Consider the following 26,870-nt stretch of genomic DNA (forward strand, 5'->3'; position numbering starts at 1 on the left):
GAGCATCCACATGCGGAACAATGTGAAGCAGCTGGCGGACCTGGTCGATAAGCTCCCGCCGGAGCAGTCCAGGCCTTATCAGGAGGTGGTCAGGCAGCTGAAGGCATGCAGAAAGTTCCTGTCCAGGGGTATCTATGACCTGTGACGTGGCGTCTCGTGCTGCGGCCCAAGGTATCGTGATGTGCAGGCTCTCATGGCTGCGTGCCTCGGACCTGGACAACCGCACCCAGCAGAGGCTGGCCGACGTCCCTTGCCGGGGGGATAACATTTTGGTGAGAAGGTCGAGCAGCTGGTGGACCAACTGCATCAGCGGGAAACCGCCCTCGACAAGCTCTCCCACCGGGCGCCTTCAGCATCCACCTCAGCAGGTGGACGTTTTTCCCGGGCCCGGCAGGCTGCACCCTATTCTTTTGCAAAGCGTAGGTACAACCAGCCGGCCCGAAGGCCTCGTCAGGCACAGGGACAGACCCAGCGCGCTCGTTCTCGTCAACAGCGTGCGCCTAAGCAGCCCCCTGCGCCTCCACAGCAAAAGCCGGGGACGGGCTTTTGACTGGATCCACGGGAACATAGCCGCCCTCAAAGTGTCCGTACCGGACGATCTGCCGGTCGGGGGGAGGTTAAAATTTTTTCACCAAAGGTGGCCTCTCATAACCTCCGACCAGTGGGTTCTCCAAATAGTGCGGTGCGGATACGCCCTGAATTTGGCCTCCCTGCCTCCAAATTGTCCTCCAGGAGCTCAATCTTTCAGCTCCCATCACAAGCAGGTACTTGCAGAGGAACTCTCCGCCCTTCTCAGCGCCAATGCGGTCGAGCCCGTACCACCCGGGCAGGAAGGGCAGGGATTCTATTCCAGGTACTTCCTTGTGGAAAAGAAAACAGGGGGGATGCGTCCCATCCTAGACCTGAGAGGCCTGAACAAATTCCTGGTCAAAGAAAAGTTCAGGATGCTTTCCTTGGGCACCCTTCTGCCAATGATCCAGAAAAACGATTGGCTATGTTCCCTGGATTTAAAGGACGCATACACTCACATCCCGATACTGCCAGCTCACAGACAGTATCTCAGATTCCGCCTGGGCGCACGGCACTTTCAGTATTGTGTGCTGCCCTTTGGGCTCGCCTCTGCCCCACGAGTGTTTACAAAGTGCCTCGTGGTGGTAGCGGCCTACCTACGCAAGCTGGGAGTGCACGTGTTCCCATATCTCGACGATTGGCTGGTCAAGAACACCTCGGAGGCGGGAGCCCTCCGGTCTATGCAGTGCACTACTCGACTTCTGGAGCTGCTGGGGTTTGTGATAAATTACCCAAAGTCCCATCTCCAGCCAACACAGTCTCTGGAATTCATAGGAGCTCTGCTGAATGCCCAGACGGCTCAGGCCTACCTTCCCGAAGCGAGGGCCACCAATCTCCTGGCCCTGGCCTCGCAGACCAGAGCGTCTCAGCAGGTCACAGCTCGGCAGATGTTGAGACTTCTGGGTCATATGGCCTCCACAGTTCATGTGACTCCCATGGCTCGTCTTCACATGAGATCTGCTCAGTGGACCCTAGCTTCCCAGTGGTTCCAAGCCACCGGGAATCTAGAAGATGTCATCCGCCTCTCCACCAGTTGCCGCACTTCACTGCTCTGGTGGACCATTCGGACCAATTTGACCCTGGGACATCCATTCCAAATTCCGCAGCCCACGAAAGTGCTGACGACGGATGCGTCTCGCCTGGGGTGGGGAGCTCATGTCGATGGGCTTCACACCCAGGGTCTGTGGTCCCTCCAGGAAAAGGATCTTCAGATCAACCTCCTGGAGCTCCGAGCGATCTGGAACGCACTGAAGGCTTTCAGAGATCGGCTGTCCTACCAAATTATCCAAATTCGGACAGACAATCAGGTTGCAATGTATTACGTCAACAAGCAGGGGGGCACCGGATCTCGCCCCCTGTGTCAGGAGGCCGTCGGGATGTGGCGTTGGGCGTGTCGGTTCGGCATGCTCCTCCAAGCCACGTACCTGGCAGGCGTAAACAACAGTCTGGCCGACAGACTGAGCAGAGTCATGCAACCGCACGAGTGGTCGCTCCATTCCAGAGTGGTACGCAAGATCTTCCGAGAGTGGGGCACCCCCTCGGTGGACCTTTTCGCCTCTCGGACCAACCACAAGCTGCCTCTGTTCTGTTCCAGACTTCAGACACACGGCAGGCTAGCGTCAGATGCCTTTCTCCTTCATTGGGGGACCGGCCTCCTGTATGCTTATCCTCCCATACCTTTGGTGGGGAAGACCTTACTGAAGCTCAAGCAAGACCGTGGCACCATGATTCTGATCGCGCCCTTTTGGCCTCGTCATATCTGGTTTCCTCTTCTTCTGGAGTTGTCCTCCGAAGAACCGTGGAGATTGGAGTGTTTTCCGACTCTCATCTCGCAGAACGACGGAGCGTTGCTGCACCCCAACCTTCAATCCCTGGCTCTCACGGCCTGGATGTTGAGGGCGTAGACTTCGCTGCGTTGGGTCTGTCTGAGGGTGTCTCCCGTGTCTTGCTTGCCTCTAGGAAGGATTCCACTAAAAAGAGTTACTTTTTCAAGTGGAGGAGGTTTGTCGTTTGGTGTGAGAGCCAGGCCTTAGAACCTCGTTCTTGTCCTGCACAGAACCTGCTTGAATACCTTCTGCACTTATCAGAGTCTGGTCTCAAGACCAACTCAGTAAGGAATCACCTTAGTGTGATTAGTGCTTACCATTATCGTGTGGAAGGTAAAGCCATCTCTGGAGAGCCTTTAGTAGTTCGATTCATGAGAGGCTTGCTCTTGTCAAAGCCCCCTATCAAGCCTCCCACAGTGTCATGGGATCTCAACGTCATCCTCACCCAGCTGATGAAACCTCCTTTTGAGCCACTGAATACCTGCCATCTGAAGTACTTGACCTGGAAGGTCATTTTCTTGGTGGCAGTTACTTCAGCTCGTAGGGTCAGTGAGCTTCAAGCCCTAGTAGCTCACGCTCCATATACCAAATTTCATCATAACAGAGTAGTGCTCCGCACCCACCCAAAGTTCCTGCCGAAGGTGGTGTCGGAGTTCCATCTTAACCAGTTAATTGTCTTGCCAACATTTTTCCCCAGGCCGCATACCCGCCCTGCTGAACGTCAGTTGCACACATTGGACTGCAAGAGAGCATTGGCCTTCTACTTGGAGCGGACACAGCCCCACAGACAGTCCGCCCAATTGTTTATTTCTTTCGACCCTAACAGGCTAGGGGTCGCTGTCGGGAAACGCACCATCTCCAATTGGCTAGCAGATTGCATTTCCTTCACTTACGCCCAGACTGGGCTGGCTCTTGAGGGTCATGTCACGGCTCATAGTGTTAGAGCCATGGCAGTGTCGGTGGCCCACTTGAAGTCAGCCACTATTGAAGAGATTTGCAAGGCTGCGACGTGGTCATCTGTCCACACATTCATATCACATTACTGCCTCCAGCAGGATACCCGACGCGACAGTCGGTTCGGGCAGTCGGTGCTGCAGAATCTGTTTGGGGTGTAAATCCAACTCCACCCTCCAGGACCCGAATTTATTCTGGTCAGGCTGCACTCTCAGTTAGTTGTTCTTCGTAGGTCAATTTTCTGTTGTACCCTCGCCGTTGCGAGGTTCAATTGACCTGGGTTCTTGTTTTGAGTGAGCCTGAGAGCTAGGGATACCCCAGTCGTGAGAACAAGCAGCCTGCTTGTCCTCGGAGAAAGTGAATGATACATACCTGTAGCAGGTGTTCTCCGAGGACAGCAGGCTGATTGTTCTCACCTACCCTCCCTCCTCCCCTTTGGAGTTGTGTGTTTCATCCTTCTTTTGCTAGTCATTCAACTGGCGGGAGCGGTCGCGCACGGGCGGGAAGACGGCCGCGCCCTGCGTGCCGACCGTCCCGCGAAGCTTTTTCCGGTTGGTGGGGGCTGCCGCGGACGTCACCCAGTCGTGAGAACAATCAGCCTGCTGTCCTCGGAGAACACCTGCTACAGGTATGTATCATTCACTAAACTGGATTGCCCTTTCTCTCAGATCTCTTGAACTAGATTCTGTTAAAGCTAATACTTCTCATTCTATTAAGATTGTTTTAAAATCTCTTTGTAGCCACTGTCTTGGTGATTGTTTTGGGAGTTGGCCACACGAGAAAATATTATAATATTTAATGGATTCAAACTGAGGGTATAAACCTGGTGGTGTTCAAAAAAATGTAGGCAAGAAGATGGTTTATTCATCTTTTCTCAAAAAATAGTTCTCAATGTAGATACAACCTTCTTACTCTTGTGACATGTAGTATCTCTGAAGGAAGTCCTGTCTTTTCTGCAGTCTGGATCAATTGATGGTCGTTATAAAAAGGGTAAACCGTTTAAAAGAAAATCAACTCTGCAATATTCATTCTTCAGTTATGGGGGAAGTTATCAACATAGATTGCTGTAAAAATGTTATTTTACTGTTAGCTAGGTCTCATTGTTTAAAATATGACATGTGTTAAAATAGCATGAGTTAGTGGTATAACATGTCTTAGTGGTAGCCTGCATGAATAACTACACCCCTTAGATTCTTCACTATTAAAATTAAAAGCATGTACTCAAAAAAAAATAATATATAAATATTTAAATATAGTAGGAAACAGACCTATATAATTCAATTCAGTTTAGATCTTACATACCGCTAATATCCCCTGTTTAGAGTTTAGTGCAGTTTACAACATTAGTGGTACAACAGTTACAGTTTTATAAGTAGGACATTGGGTGAATACATTCTTATTGGTTAGATATAATAAAGGGAGGCAAATGAACCAGGAAATATGTAGGTTAGTATGTTTAGCATACTTTAATAAGTTTTGCCCTTGGTTATTTCTACTTTAACTTAAGGCAGATCATGATATGTGTAGAGGGCAAACAATGTTACAATCAAAGCAGTTTACATATTATATACAGGTACTTATTTTTTTCTCCGAGGACAAGCAGGCTGGACATCATCACGCATGGGTCATCATCCGCGATGGCCCAGGAAACCAGGAGTTAAAAGCAAAACTTTTAAAAAGTTCTAGAAGCAACGTGGGACACGCGGGGACAACGCACCGCGCATGCGCAAGTAACTTCCTGCCCGCACGCTTCCCTCCCTCAGTTCTCTTTTTTCCACTTCGCGAGGGGGTAGTGTTTTTTCGCTGCTCCTTTGCATATTCGGACCAGGAGAATTTTTTCGCGTTTATCGCGCCCTTTTTTCTTTGATTTTTCTTCCGTATTAAAAAAAAAACAAAACATTTTTTTTTCCTTTCTTTTCATCGTGGCCGCCTTCAGGTCGCTCGGCCGTGTTCCTTTTTTCGTGCCCTTTTTCTTGGCACAATCGAGTCGTTTAATTTAGCGGACGCTATTTTCCTGCCCATGTCATCGAAGACTTCCAGCGGCTTCGAACGCTGTACTCTCTGCAACCGGACCATCTCGTCTACCGACCCTCGCGCGTGGTGTCTCCAGTGCCTTGGGCCCGATCATCTTCCAGCTGCTTGTAAGTTAATGAAGAAGAAGAGGACCCAGGTTGCACGAGAGGCTTTTTTCGGATTGTTCCGGTCCTTCGACATCTGCATCGACATCGGTACCGAGGTCGGCAGCATCTGCGTCGACGTCAAGGGAAGCAGCACCGAGAGTACAGGTAATGGCTGCCGAAAGACCACTTCGAGCTGGGAGCAGCGAGGCATCGAGCGGGTCTCCACCTGTCTCAAGGCCTACTGCTATGAAGGCCCCCCGGGACCGACCTGAGTCGGACCCGGCCCCGAGGAGGCGTGAGGATTCCACGTACTCCTCTTCGGTACCAAGGAGAGTCGATGACAGGCGTCGAGCAAAGGCAAAGAAGGCACCGTCATCGATCTCTTCACGGTACTGAGAGCTCCGGGGAGCCGAGGGAGTCGGCACCCGAGAAGTGTCGGCGCCGGGAGGACCGCTCACTCTCCATTCAGGAGGTGCCGATGCATTGGTCATCCGGCAGCCTGCTACCGGCTCTCGAGCCCCTTCAGATTCTGGTACCGACTCCTGCACCGGGCCCGCAGCCTTTTCCGATGGCAGCTCTCGATGAGCGTCTCCGGGCCATTCTTCCAGGGCTTCTGTCAGGACTGCTCCGTCGGCCCACTTCGGTACCGGAGGTGCTTGCGCCTCCCATACCTACTGCTGAGACGGCGTCTGGCCCATCTCCTGTGAGGAGGTCCCCGTCCTTGGTACCGCTTGCGGTGCCAGAGCTGGTTACCACCCGGGTTGACTCTCCCTTGACGTCGGTGGAGGAAGCTTCGCCGGAGTCCAGGCAGGAGTCGACTTCTCGACATCCCCCACGAGGATGTCGATCCTTGAAGTCGAGACAGGCTCGGGTTCGGGCTGCTCTTCGAGAGCTTTTGTCCGATACCGAAGAGGAGCACTCATGGGGAGAGGAGGAAGACCCCAGGTATTTTTCGGAAGAAGACTCCCAGGGGCTTCCTTCTGATCCTACTCCGCCTATTCAAGTTAGACAATCTCCACCTGAGAGTCTTACTTTTTCATCTTTTGTGCGGGAAATGTCTAAGGACATTACATTTCCCATGGAGGCTATGGATGAGCCCAGGGCTGAGATGTTTGAGGTTCTGGATTATCCTTCTCCGCCTGCAGAGGTTGCAATGGCCCCCCTGCACAATACACTCAGGGAAGTGATGTTGCGGAATTGGTCTTGCCCTCTCTCTAATTCAGTGGTCAACAAGAAGTCCGAATCCCAGTACAGAGTCCATGGTGAGCCTGTGATGGTGAAGGCCCAACTTCCTCATGATTCTATGGTGGTGGACTCTGCTCTCGGAAGAGCCAAGAGTACTAGAGACTATGCCTCCAAGCCCCCAGGCAGAGAGTCTAGGACCTTGGATTCTTTTGGGAGGCGTACATATCAGGCTGGAATGCTCGCCGCCAAGATCCAAACATACCAGCTGTACACCAGCATTCACTTACGGAACTCGGTAAAGCAACTGTCCAGTTTAGTTGAAGCTCTCCCTCCGGAGCGTGCGGAGCATTTTCACCAGGTGGTCAGGCAGCAGATCGCAAATTCCTGGCCAGGGGGGCTTACGACACTTTTGATGCCGCAACCTGAGTAGCTGCTCAGGATATCGTCATGCGCAGACTCTCATGGCTGCGTGTTTCAGACCTGGATCCAAAGACCCAGCAGCGAATGGCAGATGTTCCTTGCCGGGGGGATAACCTTTTTGGAGAGAAGGTTGAGGATATGGTCGATACCCTCAAGAAGCACCATGGTGCTATGGATTCTCTCTCCCGCCGGACGCCTTCTGCAACTACTTCCTCCTCTAGGAGGATTTTTGGAGGGAGGAGGAGTGCTCCCTATTCCTATAATAGGTGTAGGTACACTCCTACCTCTCGACAGCCTGTTCAAGCTCGCTCCCAGCAGTCCCGCTCTCGTCAGCGGCATGCGCCGAAGGCCCCTCTGGCTCCCCAGCTAAAACAAGGGACGGGTTTTTGACTGGCTCCGGAGCAGCATAGCCGAGCTAAGAGTATCCTTGCCGGACGATCTGCCTGTTGGGGGTGGTGTGATATTTTTTCACCAAAGGTGGCCTCTTATAACCTCCGACAGGTGGGTTCTTCAAATGGTCTGGTTAGGATACGCTCTCAATCTGGAATCAAAACCTACAAATTGCCCACCGGGAGCTCAATCCTTCAGTTCCCAGCACAAGCAGGTACTTGCAGAGGAACTTTCCGCCCTTCTAAAGGCCAATGCGGTTGAACCCGTTCCATCAGGGGAAGAAGGGCTGGTATTCTATTCCAGGTACTTCCTTGTGCAAAAGAAAACAGGGGGGATGTGTCCCATCCTAGACCTAAGGGCCCTGTACAAATTTCTAGTCCGAGAGAAGTTCAGGATGCTTTCTCTGGGCACCCTTCTTCCCATGATTCAGGAAAACGATTGGCTATGCTCTCTGGACTTAAATGATGCCTATACTCACATCTCGGTGCTTCCAGCTCACAGGAAGTACCTTCGATTTCGTCTGGGAACTCAGCATTTTCAGTACTGCGTGCTGCCCTTTGGTCTCGCATCTGCGCCCAGGGTCTTTACAAAGTGCTTGGCAGTTGTCGCAGCATCGCTACTGTTTTAATATAGGGGTCCAGAGCCCCCCAAGAAGGCTGGAGTGACCTTAAATCTGACTCCATCTCTAAATAGCACTAGAACTGGGGTAATCAAGGAGTTGTGAAGTTCTAAAAGGAATTGCCACTAAGAGAGACGTTAGGTCTAAGGAAAATATACCAGCCTTATGACAAACTGGATTTAGATTACAAGTTATACAATGCAGTGAAAGATAGCCTGATACAGCAAAAGCATTTATACTTACAGCCTTTCATCATTAAGTGAAGCCCACAGATCATCATTTGGAATGAGGAGTTTATTTGCCAAGGTACAAGTCAAATCAGTGATTGACAACAGGCACGTACAATCAATTAATTATAGGAATATAATAATCCAGCTGCAAACAGGTGTTAATTAGTTCCTAATCTTTTATAATTTCTTTTACCAATTAAAGGTTTTACAAGGGAAAGCAATTAGGTAATTTGTCAATTCTGCTGGTCACATTGGTTTCCCTTGGAGAGAGAGAGTGGCAACCCTTCTCTCTAACTTAAACCAGGAAATACCCTGATTTTTATAGGTGCCCTCAGGATATGGATAATATGACAATAGATATACCTGATTGGATCTATGCTAATGTCATGGTTGTCACTGATTGGCTCATGCTAATGAGTAGCTTTTATCTTGCTAACATGGTTTTATCTCTAGCTCGCTTGACCATAAATCTTAAGCAAGACCCTGCATCCAGCTACACCTTTCCTTTCTCACACCATGGCTGACCACAATCCTGCTCACAGGAAAGTCTCCCTCCCCTCTTGGACAGCTAGTTCCCTATTTTCTTTGCACCTGGCATGACTCACTCATTTCTCAACTTGTTTTTCTAACTTACATTTTGTAACAGATACGGCTTCCATCTTGTGCTGAAATCCTCCATTTTGTTTCCATATCTATTGACCTAACTTTCCTAATTTAGCTTATTTAGGCCTCAATCCAGGCTACAAACTAGGCCATACTTTTCCAGTAAGCTCCCAGTTATGTCAGTCATCAGATTTCTGACTCAGCCAAGGTCTGTAATGGCCTGAGCTCTATGACTGGGCCCGCCACCATTCCAGTGGGGGGGGGGGGGGGGGGGGGTCTCTGGCTGTACCATAATTATACACTACGCAGACTGGGAGTGCATGTGTTTCCTTATCTCGACGATTGGCTGGTAAAGAACACCACGGAGGCAGGAGTTCTACGATCCATGCGGATGACTATTCAACTGCTCGAACTGCTGGGGTTTGTAATAAATTATCCCAAGTCCCACCTAGTTCCAGTACAGAAATTGGAATTCATAGGAGCTGTGTTGAACACATGGACATCTCGAGCTTATCTTCCCCAGGCAAGTGCGGACAATCTTCTGGCCTTAGTGTCCTCGGCTCGAACATCTCAACAGATCACAGCTCGGCAAATGTTGAGGCTCGTCGGCCACATGGCCTCCACAGTTCATGTGACTCCCATGGCACGTCTACATATGAGATCAGCTCAATGGACCCTAGCTTCCCAGTGGTGTCAGGCTACAGGGGATCTGGAGGATGTCATTCATCTTTCCACCGATTTTTGCAATTCCCTACAGTGGTGGACCATTCGCTCCAATCTGACCTTGGGACGTCCATTCCAAATTCCTCAGCCACAAAAAGTGCTGACGACGGATGCATCCCTCCTGAGGTGGGGAGCTCATGTAGATGGGATTCACACTCAAGGAGCTTGGTCCTTCCACAGAAAAGGTCTTCAGATCAATCTCCTGGAATTGCGAGCGATCTGGAACGCTCTAAAGGCTTTTAGAGACCGGCTGTCCAATCATATTATCCTAATTCAGACAGTCAATCAGGTTGTGATGTATTACACCAACAAGCGGGGGGCACCGGATCTTGCCTTCTGTATCAGGAAGCCGTCAGGATGTGGCTTTGGGCGCACCAGCACGGCATGCTTCTCCAAGCTACGTATCTGGCAGGTGAAAACAACAGTCTGGCCAACAGGTTGAGCAGGATAATGCAACCTCATGAGTGGTCATTGAACATGGATGTTGTCCAAAAGATCTTCCGAGCCTGGGGCACCCCCTCGGTAGCTCTTTTTGCCTCTCAGATCAGTCACAAGGTACCTCAATCCTGCTCCAGGCTTCAGGCCCATGACAGACTAACATCAGATGCCTTTCTCCTTCATTGGGGGACAGGCCTTCTGTATGCGTATCCTCCCATAACTTTAGTAGGGAAGACTTCACTGAAACTCAGGCAAGACCGCGGAACCTTGATTCTGATAGCACCTTTCTGGCCCCGTCAGATTTGGTTCCCTCTTCTGGAGCTGTCCTCCGAAGAACCGTGGAGATTGGAGTGTTTTCCGACACTCAGAACGAGGGGTTGCTTCTACATCCCAACCTCCAGTCTCTGGCTCTCACAACCTGGATGTTGAGAACCTAGAAGTTGCCTCTTTAGGTCTCTCAGAGGGTGTCTCCCGAGTCTTGCTTGCTTCCAGGAAAGATTCCACGAAAAGGATTTATTCTTTTAAATGGAGAAGGTTTGCTGTCTGGTGTGACAACAAGGCCCTAGATCCTTTTTCTTGTCCTACACAGACCCTGCTTGAATACCTTCTACACTTATCAGAGTCTGGTCTTAAGACTAACTCAGTAAGAGTTCACCTTAGTGCAATCAGTGCTTATCATCAAACGTGTGGAAGGTCAGCCTATCTGTGGACAGCCTGTAGTAGTTCACTTCATGAGAGGTTTGCTTTTGTCAAAGCCCCTGTCAAACCTCCACCAGTGCCATGGGATTTCAACATTGTTCTCACCCAGCTGATGAAGCCTCCTTTTGAGCCACTGCATTCCTGCCATCTGAAGTACTTGACCTGGAAGGTCGTTTTCTTGGTGGCTGTTACTTCAGCTCGTAGAGTCAGTGAGCTCCAAGCCCTGGTAATCCATGCTCCTTATATTAAATTTCATCATAATAGAGTAGTTCTCCGCACTCATCCTAAGTTCTTGCCGAAGGTGGTGTCGGAGTTCCATCTGAACCAGTCAATTGTCTTGCCAACATTTTTCCCCGTCCACACACCCACCTTGGTGAGGACAAGTTGCACACCTTGGACTGTAAGAGAGCATTGGCCTTTTACGTGGAGCGGACAAAGCCCTATCGACAGTCCGCCCAGCTGTTTGTTTCTTTTGATCCGAACAGGATGGGAGTTGCCATCGGAAAACGCACCATCTCAAATTGGCTAGCGGATTGCATTTCCTTCACTTATGCCCAAGCTGGGCTGACTTTAGAGGGCCATGTCACGGCTCACAATGTCAGAGCCATGGAGGCTCACTTAAAGTCAGCCTCCATTGAAGAAATTTGCAAGTCTGCAACATGGTCATCTGTCCACACATTCACATTTCACTACTGCCTTCAGCAGGATCCCCGACGCGACATTTGGTTTGGGCAGTCGGTGTTACAGAATCTGTTTGGGGTTTAGAATCCAACTCCACCCTCCTAGGCCCATTTCTGTTCTGTTCCAGGCTTCACTCTCAGTTGTGTTTGTTTTCAGGTCAATCTCAGTTATGTCCTCGCCATTGCGAGGCCCAATTGACCAATGTTCATTATTTTGAGTAAGCCTGGGTGCTAGGGATACCCCATGCGTGATGATGTCCAGCCTGCTTGGCCTCAGAGAAAATGAAGATACATACCTGTAGCAGGTATTCTCTGAGGACAGCAGGCTGGGCATCATCACAACCCCACCTTCCTCCCCTTTGGAATTGTTGTTGTTCTTCTCATTTGCTTTTCATATAATTGAGGGAAGCGCGCAGGCGTCGCGGTCGGGAAGTCACTCGCGCATGCGTGGTACGTTGTCCCCGTGCGTCCCACGCCGCTTCTAGAACTTTTTTTAAGTTTTGCTTTTAACTCCTGGTCTCCTGGGCCGTCACAGACGACGACCCATGCGTGATGATGTCCAGCCTGCTGTCCTCGGAGAATACCTGCTACAGGTATGTATCTTCATTATACCTGTGGCAATGCAAGGTTGCGTGACTTGCTCAAAGTCACAAGGAGCTGCAGTGGGAATCAAACCCAGTTCCCCTGGTTCTCAGGCCACTGCACGAACCATTAGGCTACTAAACATATCCTAGAAGTGTTCTGCACCCACATTTGTCAGACTTTCAAGATATAATTGTGCCATAAGATGTTGGTTCATACATCCAGTGTTTTGTATTTCTATATCAGATGCATCTACGATTTGTTTGCTCTATTACACAATATAGGAGAAAATAATTGAGAGAGAGAGTTTTTGTAGTTGATAGAATGATACATTTTTATGTGAAATACCTATTTCAGGCGTATGGTGGAGGCTTGGAATTTACTAAGACTTCAGTCCAACAGGCTAAATGTTGAAGAATTGCTCAGGCATATGTATGAAGTCTGTCAAGAAATTGGATTAATGGAAGACTTGCTGAGGCTGCCATTCACCAGTGTTGAGCAGGTAAGCAGTTACAAGAAGAATTATTATAACTGTGCTTTGTACAAGGAATGAACAGTTTTTAAGGTTTTTTTTCTTTTCGTCTTACAGGAGTGCTTAGAGAAGTTCTTAAAGAACAGTAGTGATGTACAAAATCAGGAGTTCCTATTAATTCACCATTTACAGCGTGCTAATTATATTCCAGCATTGCAGTTAAATCAGTCACTAAAGATTAATGTGATGGTAAGTAGAAAGTTTCCAGTTGTGTTATGCGCTAGGATAATAAAAGTTCTTTTGTAAGTATGCATGTGAATAGATTGGAACAGGAAGCTGATTTGATAAAGATTTGAGGAACCGCTCAATTTTATTTCTTGCTCTGAGTAGTATGTAAAAGTATCTCTACTTTTCCACTGGCATTTTTCCCATTTTGTTTGTTTCTTGATTATATCACATGACATCACATATGGTTCAATTCCAGGTAGAGAGACAGTTGCTCTTCAGGTTATTTATGGTAATTGTTAATGAAGACTTATGCAGAAGGAATTTATGTTGCTTCAGAGCTTTCAACAACAGTCAATCCTATTGTCACCAGCTAAACAATATTCAGCTTTTCAGACTATATCCAGTTTTAGCACTTGGTAGTCTATTTTCAAAATGTTTGTGTTTTTTATAATTACCTCCAAGACTGGATCTAGGACTTTGGTGCCTATTGGCACCTTCAAGAGGAGAGGGAGTGAACTGGAGAACAGATGGAAGGAGAGGGTCTGAGGTGCCCCTGCTCATGTCCTTCCTACTATTTCTACTACTATTTAGCATTTCTATAGCGCTACAAGGCAAACGCAGCGCTGCACAAACATGACTTCTTCCTAGCTCTTGTTCTTCTTTCCCCAACCTATTTTTCTTTTTTTTTTTCACTAGTTTGTGGCTGTAATATGAAGAAAATCAGCATTGGGCATGTGAGCCAACTGCAGCAGGCATCACTATGATTTTCTTTTTGTTGCAAGAATAGTGACTAATGGATCTCTTACCATCATGATTTTAGCTCTCAATACTGGCAGGATAAGAGAGGTAGCCTTAAATAAATGCCATAGGCAGTTGCTGTATAAAAATCCACAAAATAACTGTCTCCAGTGTATTATAATTGTTTGAGGTTCTTATAATCTGTAATGGCCATGTTTTACTTTTTACATTTTTGTTAGAGGCCTCAAAAAAAATCATCTACCTGCTTGAGACTTATGAATTGGTTAAATGTATATTTCCATATCATCATGCTGATCAATCCATAGACTGGTGGGTTGTGTCCATCTACCAGCAGGTGGAGATAGAGAGCAAACTTTTGCCTCCCTATATGTGGTCATGTGCTGCCGGAAACTCCTCAGTATGTTCTCTATCTCAGCAGGTGGTGGTCACACACAGCAGCAGCTCTGGCTAGGCCTCCAAGCCTAATTTTTAGGTTTTGTTGAGTGCCTGGGGTTGAGGGCTCTTTTTGAGCAAGTGCAAACCTGGTGGTGCCAGGTCCCTCCTTTTCTCCCCCCTCCCGCTGGCTCCGTTTAAAAAAAACAAAAAAAAATTTTGAACGTCCTTAAAGGCGTTTATTTCGACGTTTATTTAAACGTTTATTGCAGCTACTCACTGGGACACCAGGTCGTTACAGCTCGGAGCGGAAAGCAGGTAATTTTTACCTTTTATAGCGGGCAGGGGGTTCCCCGATTGATCTCCACGTGGCCTATGGAGGGCGAGGGCGCAAAGAGTCGCTCCCCGGATCGCTTGGGCGCTTCTAGAGGGGATGCGGGGGTCTTAAAGTCTGATTCGCCCTTGTTGGGTGACAGTTTCGTGACCGATGAGTGTCCCGGTCCTTCCTCCGGTGGGGCGGTTTTTCCCGCCATAAACGCCCATCCCCCGCTGCTCGCCTCCGCCATCTTGGCCGGCCACGCGGCTCGGACGGCTTCTTCTTGGGCCGCCCTTGAGGTAGGAGACATTAATGCCATGAACGCCCTTAATTTGGGCGACGGCACAAAAGCGGCTAAAGTTAAGCGCCGTTCTTCCCGCGCGGCTCCTTCGCGGAGTGTCGTGCTGGACGCCATCTTGGATGCGCAGCATGTCTCTCCCCCGCTCTTGCGAGCGCCGGTTGAGGGTGCGTCTAGGGCTGTAGCCCAGGCTGCGGAAGTGCACAGTCTGGGGGGTTTCTCCCCCGAGTTTGTTTTGCTGCTGCATCAGGCCTTCCTTATGCAAAACGCTGCCCCTGCTCCCTCGTCTGGTAAAGAGGTTGAGGCCCCCGGAGGTAAACGCCCTCGGGGTGATTCCCAGGCCTTGGAGGACTTTGTCTCCTCCGATGTAGATGAGGGCAGCGTATCTGAGTTTCTCCAACGGTCCTTTGCGGATTCCTTGGAGGAGACGGATCCCCGCTCGGATGGAGCGGATGACCCTCTGCAGCGCGGCTCTTTAGCTCAGAGGATTTGCCCAACCTGTTAGTGCAGGGCCATGGGCATTTTGAAGATTTCCTCTCCGGAGGACGTCTCTCCCTCAGCCCCTGTTGGCTCTGCCATTATGCTGGGGACGAAGCGCCCGCCTAGAACCTTCCACGTGCATGATTGCCATGCACACCTTAATTTCGGCTCAATGGGATGTCCCGGAAGCGAGCCTTAAAGTGGCTAGGGCTATGTCCCGCCTCTATCCTTTGCCTGAAAGTGAACGTGAGGCCTATCTGTGGCCTACCGTGGATTCTTTAATCACTGCGGTGACTAAGAAAACGGCATTGCTGGTGGAAGGTGGCACGGCCCTAAAGGACGCCCAAGACAGAAGATTGGAGGCGGCCTTAAGGTCGTCCTTTGAGGCGGCTGCTTTAAGTTTGCAGGCCTCAGTTTGCGGCTCCTATGTGGCCAGGGCGTGCCTGACGATTGTGCAGCGGGCTTCCCCCTCGGATCCTTCCTTGAGGGCTGATTGGCCGGCCCTGGAATCGGGCTTAGCCTACTTGGCAGACTTGCTGTATGATGTCTTGAGGGCCTCAGCTAAAGGCATGGCTCAGACAATCTCTGCGCGGCGATGGCTTTGGCTGAAGCATTGGTCTGCTGACCACGCCTCTAAATCCCGCCTGGCTAGATTGCCTTTTAAAGGCAAGCTGCTCTTTGGGGTCGAGCTGGACAAAATCGTGACCGATCTCGGCACGTCTAAGGGCAAGAAGTTGCCAGAGGTCAGGGCTCGGGCTAGTACTCGCCCCGGTACCTCCAGAGGACAGTTTCAGGAAGCCCGTCGGTACCGCCCGGGCAGGTTGGGCTCCTCTGCCCCCTCTTCCTTCAAGAGGAACTTCTCCCCCAAGCAGCATTACTTTCGCAGAGACCGCCGTCCCGGAGGTGCTCCCTCCGGTCCTCCCCCAGGGTCTCGTACCCAATGACGGGGACTTGGTCCACGCCCCAGTGCAGATTGGAGGACGGCTGTCCTCGTTTCTGGGCGAGTGGACCACAATAACTTCAGACGCTTGGGTGCTGGAAGTCATCAGAGACGGCTACAAGCTAGAGTTCTGCCGACCCTTAGAGACGGGTTTGTACTCTCTCCCTGCAAGTCTCCGGTCAAAGCTGTGTGCAGTGCAGCAGACCTTGGACAATCTGATCCGCCTGGGTGCGGTCGTTCCGGTGCCAGAAAATCAGCTTGGCAAGGGGCGTTACTCCATTTACTTTGTGGTACCAAAGAAAGGAGGTTCTGTACGGCCTATCCTCGACCTCAAAGGGTCAATCGGGCCTTGAAAGTTCGGCACTTTCGCATGGAGACTCTCCGCTCTGTTATAGCGGCAGTGAAGGCAGGGGAGTACCTGGCATCCTTGGACATCAAGGAAGCGTACTTGCATATTCCCATCTGGCCTCCTCATCAACGCTTTCTGCGTTTTGCAGTCCTGAGCTGACACTTCCAGTTCAGAGCCCTCCCGTTCGGGTTGGCTACTGCTCCGCGGACCTTCTCCAAAGTAATGGTGGCCATCGCGGCCTTCCTGAGGAAGGAAGGAGTACAAGTCCATCCTTATCTGGACGACTGGTTGATCCGAGCCCCTCTTATGCAGAGTGCGGCAAAGCTGTGGACCGGGTGGTTGCTCTTTTGAGCTCCCTGGGGTGGATCATCAACTGGGAGAAGAGCCAGCTGCGCCCGACTCAGTCCCTGGAGTATCTGGGAGTTCGATTCGACACCCAAGTGGGCAGAGTGTTCCTGCCAGACAATCGGATTGTCAAGCATCAGGCTCAGGTGGACCAGTTCCTAGTAGCCTCTCCTCTTCGGGCTTGGGACTATGTGCAGCTGTTGGGCTCTATGACGGCCACGATGGAAGTACTGCCCTGGGCCAGGGCTCATATGAGACCACTACAACACTCTCTGCTGCAGCGCTGGACTCCGATTCGGAGGATTATGCTGTGCGCCTTCCCTTGGACCCAGCAGTGCGCAAGGCGCTGAGCTGGTGGATGCAGACAGACAAGTTGTCTGCGGGAATACCTCTGGTGACCCGGAGTGGATTGTTGTCACGACGGACGCCTCTTTGTCGGGCTGGGGAGCCCACTGCTTGGGAAGGACAGCGCAGGGGCTCTGGTCTCCTGCAGAGGCAAAGTGGTCTATCAACCTCCTGGAACTCAGAGCCATTCGGTTGGCGCTTTTGGAGTTCATCCCGGTACTGGCGTTGAAGCCAGTACGGGTCCTGTCGGACAATGCCACGGCTGTGGCCTATGTCAACCGCCAGGGAGGTACCAAGAGCGCCCCTCTAGCCAAGGAGGCCATGAATCTATGCCAGTGGGCGGAAGCGAACCTGGAACAGCTGTCAGCGGCCCACATTGCCGGAGTCATGAATGTCAAGGCGGACTTTCTCAGTCGCCATACCTTGGAGCCCGGAGAGTGGCAGCTATCTGCTCAGGCATTCTTGGACATCACGAAGCGCTGGGGCCAGCCGAGCCTAGATCTGATGGCGTCATCGGCCAATTGCCAAGTGCCGCGCTTTTTCAGCAGAGGACGGGACCCTCGATCCCTGGGAGTAGATGCTCTTCTCCAACAGTGGCCAACACAAGAGCTTCTCTATGTGTTCCCGCCCTGGCCCATGTTGGGCAGGGTGTTAGACCGGGTGGCAAAGCATCCGGGCCGGATAATCCTGGTGGGTCCGGATTGGCCCAGACGTCCCTGGTATGCGGACTTGATCAGGCTCTCAGTCGACGATCCTCTGCGGCTGCCAGTGGAGCAGGGCCTGTTGCATCAGGGTCCCGTGGTGATGGAGGATCCCTCCCCCTTTGGTCTTACGGCCTGGCTATTGAGCGGCAGCGTCTGAGAAAGAAGGGCTTCTCAGACAAGGTCATCGCCACTATGCTGAGAGCGAGGAAGCGCTCTACTTCTACTGCTTACGCCAGGGTTTGGCGTATCTTTGCAGCGTGGTGTGAAGCAGGCTCACTTTCTCCCTTCACTGCTCCAATTTCTTCAGTGTTGGCGTTCCTGCAAGAAGGTCTGGAGAAAGTCCTGTCGCTCAGTTCCCTTAAAGTCCAGGTAGCGGCTCTGACTTGCTTCAGGGACCGCCTGAAGGGTGATTCCCTGGCTTCACAGCCAGATGTGGTGCGTTTTCTCAAGGGAGTTAATCACCTGCGCCCTCCTCTGCACTCTGTGGTGCCTGCGTGGAATCTCAACCTGGTGCTAAGAGCATTGCAGAAGCCGCCTTTTGAACCCTTGTCGAGGGCATCTCTGAAAGACCTGACGTTGAAAGCAGTCTTTTTGGTGGCTATCACTTCAGCCAGAAGAGTTTCCGAGCTCCAGGCGCTCTCATGTCGAGAGCCTTTTCTGCAGTTCACTGAGGCAGGAGTGACTATTCGCACAGTGCCTTCCTTCCTGCCCAAGATTGTTTCTCGCTTCCATGTGAATCAGCAGCTCTGTCTCCCTTCCTTTCGTAGGGAGGACTACCCAGAGGAATACTCTGCTCTCAAATATCTGGATGTGAGACGTGTCATCATCAGATACTTGGAAGTGACCAATGATTTCCGGAAATCGGATCATCTGTTTGTCCTGTTTGCAGGTCCTCGTAAGGGTCTGCAGGCTGCTAAGCCTACAGTGGCAAGATGGGTCAAGGAAGCCATTGCAGCGGCTTATGTGGCCGCGGGGAAGGTGCCGCCTATCCAGCTGAAGGCTCACTCCACAAGAGCTCAGGCGGCCTCGATGGCAGAGGCCGGGTCCGTCTCCTTGGAAAAGATATGCAAGGCGGCAACTTGGGCATCGGCCCATACATTCTCCAAGCATTACCGCTTGACTGTGGCTGCTCGGGCGGAGGCCCGGTTTGGAGCTTCAGTGTTGAGGTCAGGGATTTCAATGTCCCGCCCGGGTGAGTACTGCTTCGGTACATCCCACCAGTCTATGGATTGATCAGCATGATGATATGGAAGGTAAAATTATGTATCATACCTGATAATTTTCTTTCCATTAATCATAGCTGATCAATCCATAGCCCCTCCCAGATATCTGTACTGTTTATATTCTGGTTGAATTTTAGGTTCAAGTTTAGTCTTCAGTTACTTCAGGAGGACTTCGTGTTCAAGTTTTTTCACTTGGATCCTTCAAGAGTTGAGACGAGTTTGTGTTACAGTGAGCTGCTGCATTCCTCTCCCTCCGTTTTACGGGGCTGGATTGAGACTTAAATTCTGCCGGCACTCCCTCCCGCTTCGTGCGGCTGTAGGGCAGCTTTGTACCCCTCCCGCTTCGGCGGTGTTAGGGTCAGTCAGCTCCTCCCGCGGTTGCAGGATAAGCCAGATCCCCCCGCATCGGCGGGTGGTGTCCCTCCCCCGCTCCACGGGGATGAGCTGGACGGATTCCCCTCCCCCACTTGTGTGGGGATGAGCTGGGTTAATTCCCCTCCCCCGTTTCGGGCGGTGGTGAGCTGGGCAGAGTGTCCCTTTGTGGGTGTAATTCTCTAAGTGCTGAGTCCTGCGGATGGAGCTTTGATATCGACCATACTGAGGAGTTTCCGGCAGCACATGACCACATATAGGGAGGCAAAAGTTTGCTCTCTATCTCCACCTGCTGATAGATGGACACAACCCACCAGTCTATGGATTGATCAGCTATGATTAATGGAAAGAAAATTATCAGGTATGATACATAATTTTACCATTTTTTAACTCGTGTGTTTAACATCTGACATAAAAGGTTTTATGTTACATGGAGGCATATTTTCAAAGCACTTAGCCTTCCAAAGTTCCATAGATTTCTATGGAACTTTGGAAGGCTAAGTGCTTTGAAATATGCCTCATGGTATCCTGGTGACTGTTCTGTGTTCTTCAAAAGGCTTATTATTTCCACACATATAGCCATACTTCTGCCTAAAGTTGTTTCTGAATTACACTTCAGTAATCCATGCAGTGTTCTTGTCTAGTATTTTTTTTTTAATTATTATTTATAATTTGAATTATACATCTTATCCAAGAAGCATAAAAAGAAACTAATTCAATTTTTTAAACAAAACAGTCTGAGGTCACGTGACGCGATGCACGCGAGCGGTCGCTAAAAGATTAGCTCCGTGCCCTCTCTCGCATTCCAAGCCATAAACCCTCGAAGTAAAAAAAGGAAAACGGCTCTAAAAATTGATAACAACACACCCGCGAGGCTAGCCCGATCGCTTACCATCGCAGATCGGGTGCCCGAAGCAGCAATGGCCGCGAAATCGCTTCGCAAAGATAAAGACAGAGGAAAAGCGGGAGAAGACAAGATGGCGGCACCGGCGAGCCCATCGAATTTGTCGGTTAGCTCAGCATGGACCGCCGAAATAGTGGGAGAGGTTACAGCAGCCCTGGAAGTTATTTTAGACAAGAAATTACAGGGACTGGACTCCAAACTAGCAGGTTTGCAGAGCAATATGACGCAACTCACCCAGGATATGGCAGGCTTTCAACAACGAACGGGGGCCCTGGAAGACCAAGTTACAGCCATGGAACAGAGGTATGGTAAACTCCTAAAAACAGTGGAAACACAAGCCGAGAAGATAGAAGATCTAGAGAATAGGTCTAGACGCAATAAGTTGCGTTTTGTCGGGCTGCCTGAGGATATAGGGGAAAGGGAGCTTCGCCCTTTCCTGGAGAAGTGGCTAGTGAAAGAACTAAAGCTGCAATCAGAAATGGGGCCCCTAATTATTGAGACAGCCCATCGAGTAGGCCCCATGCGACAAAGTGCGGGTAGGCCCAGAATAGTGATATGTCGGGTACTTAACTTTACCCATAAAACTGCAATTATGCAGGCCATACGCGGTGGAGCAGCGTTGACTTATAACAATCAAAAAATCCTCTGTTTCCAAGACTATTCAATTGCAGTTGCCGCGCAGAGGAAGGCTTTCTCGCCGACTTGTTCGCAACTAGTGCAGCATAAGATCAAATTCGCGCTGTTGTACCCAGCAAAGTTAAAGATCTTTTACCAATCATCTGTTAAAATTTGTGAGATGGTTCCTGAGGCACAACAATATGTAAGACAAATACTGAGTGCAGGAGACGAATGACTAATGGATAATGCTGCGACTGGGAAGGACATGGAGCAGATACAGTTGAATATGTTGGATTTAAATTACTGACAATGTTAAAATATTTGAGTTAAGAAAGTTGAAAACCTTTGGATAAAATGACCTCAATGGTACAAAGCGACAACCTGAATTTGGTTTGATTAAAGCTAGACTCTGGGGCCATGGCAAACATAGGAACCGAATGATTATCGGGCCAGTTCTGGATCCCGATAGAAGCTCAGGGACGCATGTCAACGGACATTCATGAAAGAGACTAGGATTCACTCCGAGGCCCAACAATAAGTATGAGACAAACTAAAAAAGGAGATGAATGACTCAAAGTGATCGGATAAATTGGATCCGTTGAATAATGCAGGCAACTGGAGTGTATTGGATTACAAAATTGAGAATTAAGTGGCAGGTAAACTGCGAGTTGAAACTTTCAGGAAGCTGATTAAAGGAACCAAGCGCCCTTGAAGACATGAATCAGGATAGACCATGAAGGCTGCAACTTAGAAAAGTACTTATGACCGAGGCTTGGACAAATACATATGCGCTGCAAGAGAAATTTATCGGTCTATAATAAGAATAATAGGTTGATGAGGCAGCTTGATCAACCGTTGTCACGCTTTTGGATTACAACTGCTGATTGGAAGAGGTAGCTTGATCGGCCGTCTTCATGATTGTGGATTACAACTGCTGATTGGATAGGCGGGAGCCAAGGCGGGCATCTACAGCCAATATCACTAACCAACAAGAGCGGAGATTTGGAAATAGCATGGAAGGCACATTGGAGGAGTTTCTGTTGGTCTACCTGATAAGCTGGAATAGAACACTTACGAGGACAATGCTTAACAGATATAAGACCCTATCCCTCCTTTGGGACAGGAGGGAAGAATTGGTGATATATATATGCAGGTTATGAAAAGACATTAGATTAAGGGAATCATAACGTTAATGGTTAATGTTGGAGTTACTACATATAATATACAAGGATCCCAATTATAGGAAAGGGCATTGCCACAGTGTAGAGAAACTGTTATATTGAGTAAAGTTATTTAGAAATGATAGATCACTGACTAAGAGAAGAGGTACCCTTGAATATGAGGAGAGAGAGGGAGGAGAGGGGAATTAATATAAGGGCTCACATAAATAAGAGGGAAGTAAACTTTGAAATAGAAGCTCAATTATATGGAATGTAGAGAGGGGCGTAAACGTGATTAGTCCCACAAATAGGGACGAAGCATAGAGGGTTAATAGGGAACATGGGAGGGAGGGAAGTAGAGGGAGGGATGGGAGGTTAAGGGGGGGGGACGAGTTGGGAGGGATAGGGCGCAGGGGAAAGCAAATAGAAGTAAGTAAGACAAAGAATATAGGAAGAGAAAAATGGTACTATGCAGCATAAGAGAATGTGTGGGGAGACATGATAGAGGGGGAACCATAGGACTGGGGATGGTGCTCCCGGAAGATAAAGAGCTTTTGTGGGTGATCGGATGCCACACGACCGTGAAGGATGGTTAAAATAGTGACCTGGAATGTGGAGGCATCGGATCACCAGTAAAGCGCTCTAAGATATTAAAATATCTACAGGAGAATCAGAGCGGATGTTGCTCTTTTGCAAGCGACGCACCTGAATGAGACAGAACATGATAAGCTAAAAAAAATGGTGGGTAGGAGAATGCATTGGTTCCCCGCAAAAGGGAGAAAAGGTGGAAGTGGTCGTCCTAATAAGAAGGGGGTGGTGGACAGATTTGTGATGTAATTAAAGATCCAGAGGGAAGATACATTTTTTGCAAGGTTACTATTGGCAAGGAGACAGATACTATTGGGTAGTATTTATTCACCAAACCAAATGGATACCAAATTCTATCAACAGCTACTAGGGCATTTAATAGTAGAAGACTCTTCCCGATTAATTTTGGGAGGAGACTTTAATACAGTATGGGACCCGCAGATAGACAAATCAAATGCCACACAGACACCAACTCACTGGATGTCAAAGGGACTACCAAACTTATGTTCCCTTTTGGACCTATTGGACATCTGGAGAGTTCTTCATCCACAAGATAGAGATTACACACATATGTCCAGAGCACATAACACACAGTCAAGGATAGACTATCTACTGATGTCACGCACATTAATGGGAGAAGTACAGGATACCCAAATAGGACCGTATGCAATATCGGATCATGCGGAAGTTTGGGCGACTTGGAACCCTGGGGAGGCGGGAGGTAAATTTAAGCAATGGACTTTCCCAAGTTATTTGACCCATAATGCGGGATTTCGGGAACATTTGTTGAAAAGTTGGAAGGAATATAACTTTTTAATGAGAACACAACCTCCGACTCAATTGTATTCTGGGAGGCGGCAAAAGCGGTCCTGAGAGGAGAGATCATTAGTTATGTAAGCCAATTTTAAAAAGCTAGAGACAGAGAGATACTGAGACTAGAGAAAGAAATTGTAACATTGCGAAAGAAGTATGACAGGTCTTCCAGTGCTCAAATGAGGAAAGAATTGGTGTCAGCTCAAGTGGCTTTAAATACCCTTATCCATGAGAGAGAGATGAAGTCACAAGCTTATTATAAGTTCCAATTATATAAGCATGGTAGTAAAGGTGGAAAGATGTTGGCCAGACTTATTGCTCGGAAACAGACATCGAGAAGGGTTATAATTTTAAAGGATGAGACGGGCAAAATGTGCTTTACAGATTTGGAAATCCAAATATTTTTAAAACTTTCTATCAGAAGCTTATATACAGAAGAACATGACTCAGGTCTTCCGAGCAACTTATACTTAGAGGGGGTGGCCCATCCGGTCCTCTCGGAAAGGGAACAAAAAGTATTAAACGAACCAATAAATATTGATGAAGTACACTGGGCAATAGCTAATAGCACACCAGGGAAAGCGCCAGGACCGGATGGTCTAAGAGTAGAATTTTACCAGCTATTAGGGGAAGACATACAGCCTGCATTGGTAGAGACTTTTAATGGGTGGGTAGAAAGAGGATTTCTTCCTAGACAACTGAACATGGCCCAAATTATTTTGCTACCCAAACCCAAGAGAGATCATACATTGCCGGAGTCATATCGACCCATTTCTCTGCTGAACTGTGAAATGAAGATATTTGCTAAGATATTGGCAGGACGCATGAGTCGCGTATACCAAAATTGGTGCAGGAGGGACAGGTGGGATTTGTCAAGGGAAGATCAGTTGCTAAAAATTTGAGGAGAATCATCGCAGCGCTGGAACATGTAAAGAGGGAATCAAAGCCAACATTGATGATCAGTTTCGATGCCGAGAAGGCATTTGATCGGGTTGACTGGAGTTATATGTTTGCCATGCTAAATGCATATGGATTTGCAGGGTGGTTTATTACAGCAATTAGAACATTATATACATCACCGCAAGCTAGAATAATGGTCAATGACAATTATTCGGAAGCTTTTGAAATAAAAAGAGGAACTAGGCAGGGGGTGTCCCCTGTCGCCACTTCTTTTTGCATTATACTTAGACCCACTGATTAGGGATATTGTCGAGATGCCAGCCATAAGAGGAGTGGTGATTGGGAAACAGGAATTCAAATTAGCTGCCTTTGCAGATGATTTGTTAGTTATGCTCACAAATCCAGAGGAGTCCTTGCAAGCACTACTGGAGGTGTTTAAAGAGTTTGGAACCTATTCTGGGTTCAAACTAAACCTGGAGAAATCAGAAGCATTGGTTAGTAATATACAGAATGCAACGTCCTGGCAGGGAACGTTCCCATTGAGAAGAGCAACCAATTCGTTTCGATACTTGGGTATAGAGCTGACGCCAGAAGGGTAGATCTATATTCACTTAACATTAAGATGCTGTTGACTCAGACTAGACACCAATTGGAAAGTTGGAGACAGTTGCAACTGCCGCTGATGGGTTAGAATATGCCTAATTCGTATGGTGATCCTACCTAGGTGGTTGTATGTCATGCAGGACCATACCTATTATGTATATCGGGGGAAAGGACCTGAAAACATTCAACTAAGATGGTAATGAAATTTTGCTGGGCCAATAAGAAAGCTAAGATGAAACAACAGTTCATGATGGGTAATTGGCAACAGGGAGGGCTAGGATTACCAGACTTGAAGTTATACAATGTGGCCTGCTTAATGCGGCATGTGAGGGATTGGATATTTGGAACAACATACTACACACCATGAGAAATTAGAACAGGAATATTTCGAACCGCTGCGATTGCAATCCCTAATACAATTAGAAACGACGCAGGTCCCCGAGATATACAGGGACAATTTGCTGTTAAAACCGCTTAGGAGAGCGTGGCAATTCGTGGGGAACAGGATTGAAGATGGGGAGAGGGGTAACAGAACTATTAACAATCAGAGGGAACCCAACCTTTACAGCAGGTATAGAAAACCCAATCTTTCAGCGATGGGAAGAAAGAGGTTTGGAATGTCTGGACGATGTAATAGGCGATAACGGAAAGATTAAACCTTTAGATCAGCTGTTGGAGGCAGATGCAATTCAATTGGGTGATACATTTGCGCACTGCCCAGCTCAACACTTTATTCAGTCAATAGATCGAGGGCCGATTTGGAACAGAAACAGGGATTAAAACTAAAAAAAAATTTCCTAGAGATTTCTGAAGATAGTGCCATCAATTTCAGGGATACATAAAGCTCTGTGGCCATATTGAGAACCCAAAAACTTTCAAAAGATAAAAGAGCGCTGGGAGAAGGATTTAGGAGTCAAGTTATTGGTATGGGATGTTGAGAGGCAACTGAAGGGGATACCGAAATTGGTCAGCGGAGCTCATATAGGGAATTGGCATTCCGTTTTATACATCGAGCATACATGTCACCTGCACAATTCGCAAAATTCGGGGGATTGCAGACGCCCTTGTGTGTGAGATGTGGGAGAACAAACAACACATTTTATCATAGTTTTTGGAGCTGTTGGAAGATTAGAAGGTTTTGGGGGAAAATAACTCATTATAATCACAACTATTAGGCCGAAAGCTAGCAGGTACACCAGTGCAGATGCTGTAAATTACCCAGGATCCTTTAAAGGTCAAATACCAGAGCACAATTTATTTTTCCGTAAATAACATTGCTGGCAAAGAAATGTATCTTGCAAAACTGGACAAATGATATAGGGCCAGATTATTGGCATTGGCGGAACCTTATCCACCAGTTAATGACGTGGTAAGCTAAAGAAGCCAAACGTTCACTAAAAAGAAAGAAAACATTTATGAAAATGTGGGGTGCTTATGTAGATTCTTTGTCTCATAGGGGAAGAAGTTTGGTCCTCAACACATTAAGATGATAACAAAGCATAAGTATCAATAAAAACGGGGGGAGGGGTGGGGATGGGGGGGGAGGAAGGGGGGAAAAGAAAAACTTTTGGAGACAGTAATAACAGGTTGTTGTATAGTTTTTGCTTGGCAGATGTGGTATCATGATTGTAAGAACTGTTCTTGGTATGTCTTCAATAAAAAAATGTTGAAACATAAACAAAAACAGTCTATACTTGAGACAAAAATAAATGTCTCAGTAAAAGAAATAATCATTGTTACATCGACCACTAAGTTGGAAATACTTAACTAGATCCTAGATAAGGTAACAAATTAAGGTAATTAAATATATTTTTCCAGACGTTACATATTCCGGGTACATTCTCAACTATCTTTCAGTGCCCATATGAGATTCTAAACTTTAACATTAACATTCTCAGGCCTCTTTAGCTAACAAAAATCTTCGAGTTGTTTTGGGTCCATAAACTGGTAACTATTCTGAAGGTAAATAAAACGACAGATACAAGGAAATTTAAAGTAAATGTTGCCCCCAGATTAAAGTTCTTTGACGTAATGCCAAAAAT

The 26,870-nt window shown here is 48.3% G+C and overlaps 1 protein-coding gene across 1 annotated transcript in view; it reads left to right on the forward strand.

Moving 5' to 3' along the window:
* AHCTF1 (AT-hook containing transcription factor 1) overlaps positions 1-26,870 on the forward strand; it is a 553,711-nt gene that overhangs the window by 333,503 nt on the left and 193,338 nt on the right. Inside the window, 2 exon segments of the mRNA XM_030195951.1 lie at positions 12,397-12,541; positions 12,629-12,760. Coding sequence (XP_030051811.1) covers positions 12,397-12,541; positions 12,629-12,760 — 277 coding nt within the window.

This window comes from Microcaecilia unicolor, chromosome 3 (genome assembly GCF_901765095.1).
Source record: "Microcaecilia unicolor chromosome 3, aMicUni1.1, whole genome shotgun sequence".
NCBI classification, from domain to species: domain Eukaryota; kingdom Metazoa; phylum Chordata; class Amphibia; order Gymnophiona; family Siphonopidae; genus Microcaecilia; species Microcaecilia unicolor.